Here is a 2,269-nt window from a genome sequence, read left to right as displayed (position 1 = left end):
AAAAAAGTACTTATGAACCCATTTTATCACGTGAATGTCAGATGGCTAATCAGCATACCGTATTTAAACACGGAATCAATGTTTATATCCGTTTTTACACGTTTGGTTGTTGTTATGCACAAAGCTACACAGACTTACTGCTGAGCCAGTATTTCTACATGTATAGGCACAAGATTTCGTATATAGAAATAAATAAGTAGCATCTTAGGAAAACCAATTTTCAACTCTTCTTTATTCAACAAGTTCTTAACAATACAATTTTATCACTTTATATTAAAACACAGGAGTTTAAATCACCTGAAAATTCTCTTACCAACAACTTTAAAATTTATCACGATGTCAAGTCCAAGTCATCTTCCTTGGATGTTTTACTGAAGTATGCACGTAAAGTTTTTACATTCTTCTTCGACTTTGTTGTTCTTCTACTAGATAACTCTACTTTCCACTCTGTCATCAATTCTGCTTGGACCTCTGGTGGCAATTCTGAAAACACTGTCTTGTCGACTCCTGGTGGGCAAATGGCTAACTTACTATCTGTGTTTTTATTAGATGGGTTTGCAGAATTTGTATTGAGATTAAAAGACCTTTGGGTAGTGGACTGTTCCTCCTGGCTGTTAAACGATGTTAAATATGAAGGTTGTGGATTTAGTTTCCTACTTTTTAATAATCCCTGTTCAAGGTCATACGGTAGTTCCTTGAAAGTGGAATAGTCAATTCCAAGTGGAAGACCATCTGTTGTATCAGACTGGCTAAAGGGGAGGGATGACTGGTCATCTTTATGGTGATGACCATCATGTACATATGATTGATACTTAGTATCAGATGATGAATTAACCTGGCTAGTTAGTAGAGTTTTCTTTACACTCCCACCAGTCTCTCCAAAAGATAAAGATGGATAGAAAAATGATCTCCAAACTTTCGAATGCTTCTTTTCTTCTGCACACACTCGTTTAGGACTAGAAACAGTTTTATCTGCACACACTCGTTTAGGACTAGAAACAGTTTTATCTGCACACACTCGTTTAGGTACTAGCTCCATCTTCATATAAACTATCTCTTCCCTTTTGCTTTTCTTGTGAAGTTGATGAATTGAACACATCATCAGAATAATGCTTGCACATTTTTTGAAAACTTTCATTGGTCAACAAAGGTTTTCTTGAATTAAAGTGATCTTCCTGCACTACTACTTGTGAAGAAATCCTTGAAGACTTGGGTGTGAAAAAGTTTAAAATACTATTTTTCTGTTCAGTAAAGTTGGTAAAACAAATCCCCAGCAGGGTAAGATGAAAGGGATTAGTTACCTCTATCATCTTGTGAAAAAGTTTCATCAAAACATCTAAAACCTTTTCGTGAACAAGAGACTCGTTATCAGTACCTGCAAAACAAATCATGAATTATTTCAGGCCAAACTGCAACAACCACTCTTCAAACATATTACATTACACAATGAGAAAATCATAGGAACTTGACTTTTGTTTGACCCGTAACGTTAACAATATCTTATTTTTAAAAGCTAACTAATGCTTGATTTCTTCTTTTCCATCACTGCAAAGTTCAGCGTGTCACAGACACAACTTAGAGATCCTGCAAGTTACTGTTCAACTCCTGAAATGAGGTTTTATCCTTATCTAATTATCAGTCAGTTTCACACAAACAAGTCCCTGAGAATTAGTTATGAACTAACACACATATTAAGGTTTATTTTTCTTTATCTAACATTTTTACCAAGTCACAGACAGAAATTCAGGGAAATTACAACTAAACCACTGTAATAATGTTTCTTTATCTCCTTCAGCACGGGCTCGGTCCCTGAGACCGACCTTGTAACAATTTTGTGCTTGTTATAGTTTTTGTGCTATAACTTTTAAATTAGTAAGCGAATGTTAACAAAATTTGGTAGATTATCAGTAAACATTACAATGCTTTCTTATGTAAAATATCAATTTTTTTTATTAAGTCTTAAGGTTTGTAAAGCAATGTTTTTATCATGTCTTTTTTTTTCTTTTCACATGTTGCCTATCATGCAAAGTAATTTTCATTTTAAGATTAAAAATACTTTTATGTATCAGAAAATTTAGAAATTTCACGTGTGAAATCTTTATAATGCCGAGATAGTTATCAAACATTTCTTAAGAAAAAAATTTATTTTATCTGTTATTTTCAGTAATGAATCTCTGTATGGGTTTGGTAGATTTGACTGATGTCGCAACCACTATAAAACATAAGGAAATAAATATAAATTATGCCTCTTTCATTCTAGAATGAACAC

General features: G+C 33.3%; 1 protein-coding gene across 1 annotated transcript in view; it reads right to left on the bottom strand.

Moving 5' to 3' along the window:
- Positions 1-204: 204 nt before the first annotated feature.
- LOC106474953 (DNA polymerase iota-like) overlaps positions 205-2,269 on the bottom strand; it is a 7,630-nt gene continuing 5,565 nt past the window's right edge. The window contains exons 3-4 of the mRNA XM_022403214.1: positions 1,024-1,375; positions 205-992 (exon numbers count right to left, since the gene is read on the bottom strand). Coding sequence (XP_022258922.1) covers positions 332-992; positions 1,024-1,375 — 1,013 coding nt within the window. The 3' untranslated portion in view covers positions 205-331. The remainder of the gene's footprint in view (positions 993-1,023; positions 1,376-2,269) is intronic.

This window comes from Limulus polyphemus, unplaced genomic scaffold (genome assembly GCF_000517525.1).
Source record: "Limulus polyphemus unplaced genomic scaffold, Limulus_polyphemus-2.1.2 Scaffold7901, whole genome shotgun sequence".
Classification (NCBI taxonomy): Eukaryota; Metazoa; Arthropoda; class Merostomata; order Xiphosura; family Limulidae; genus Limulus; species Limulus polyphemus.
Note: the sequence above shows the minus strand (reverse complement) of the source record. Positions and strands in the feature narration are given on the sequence as shown.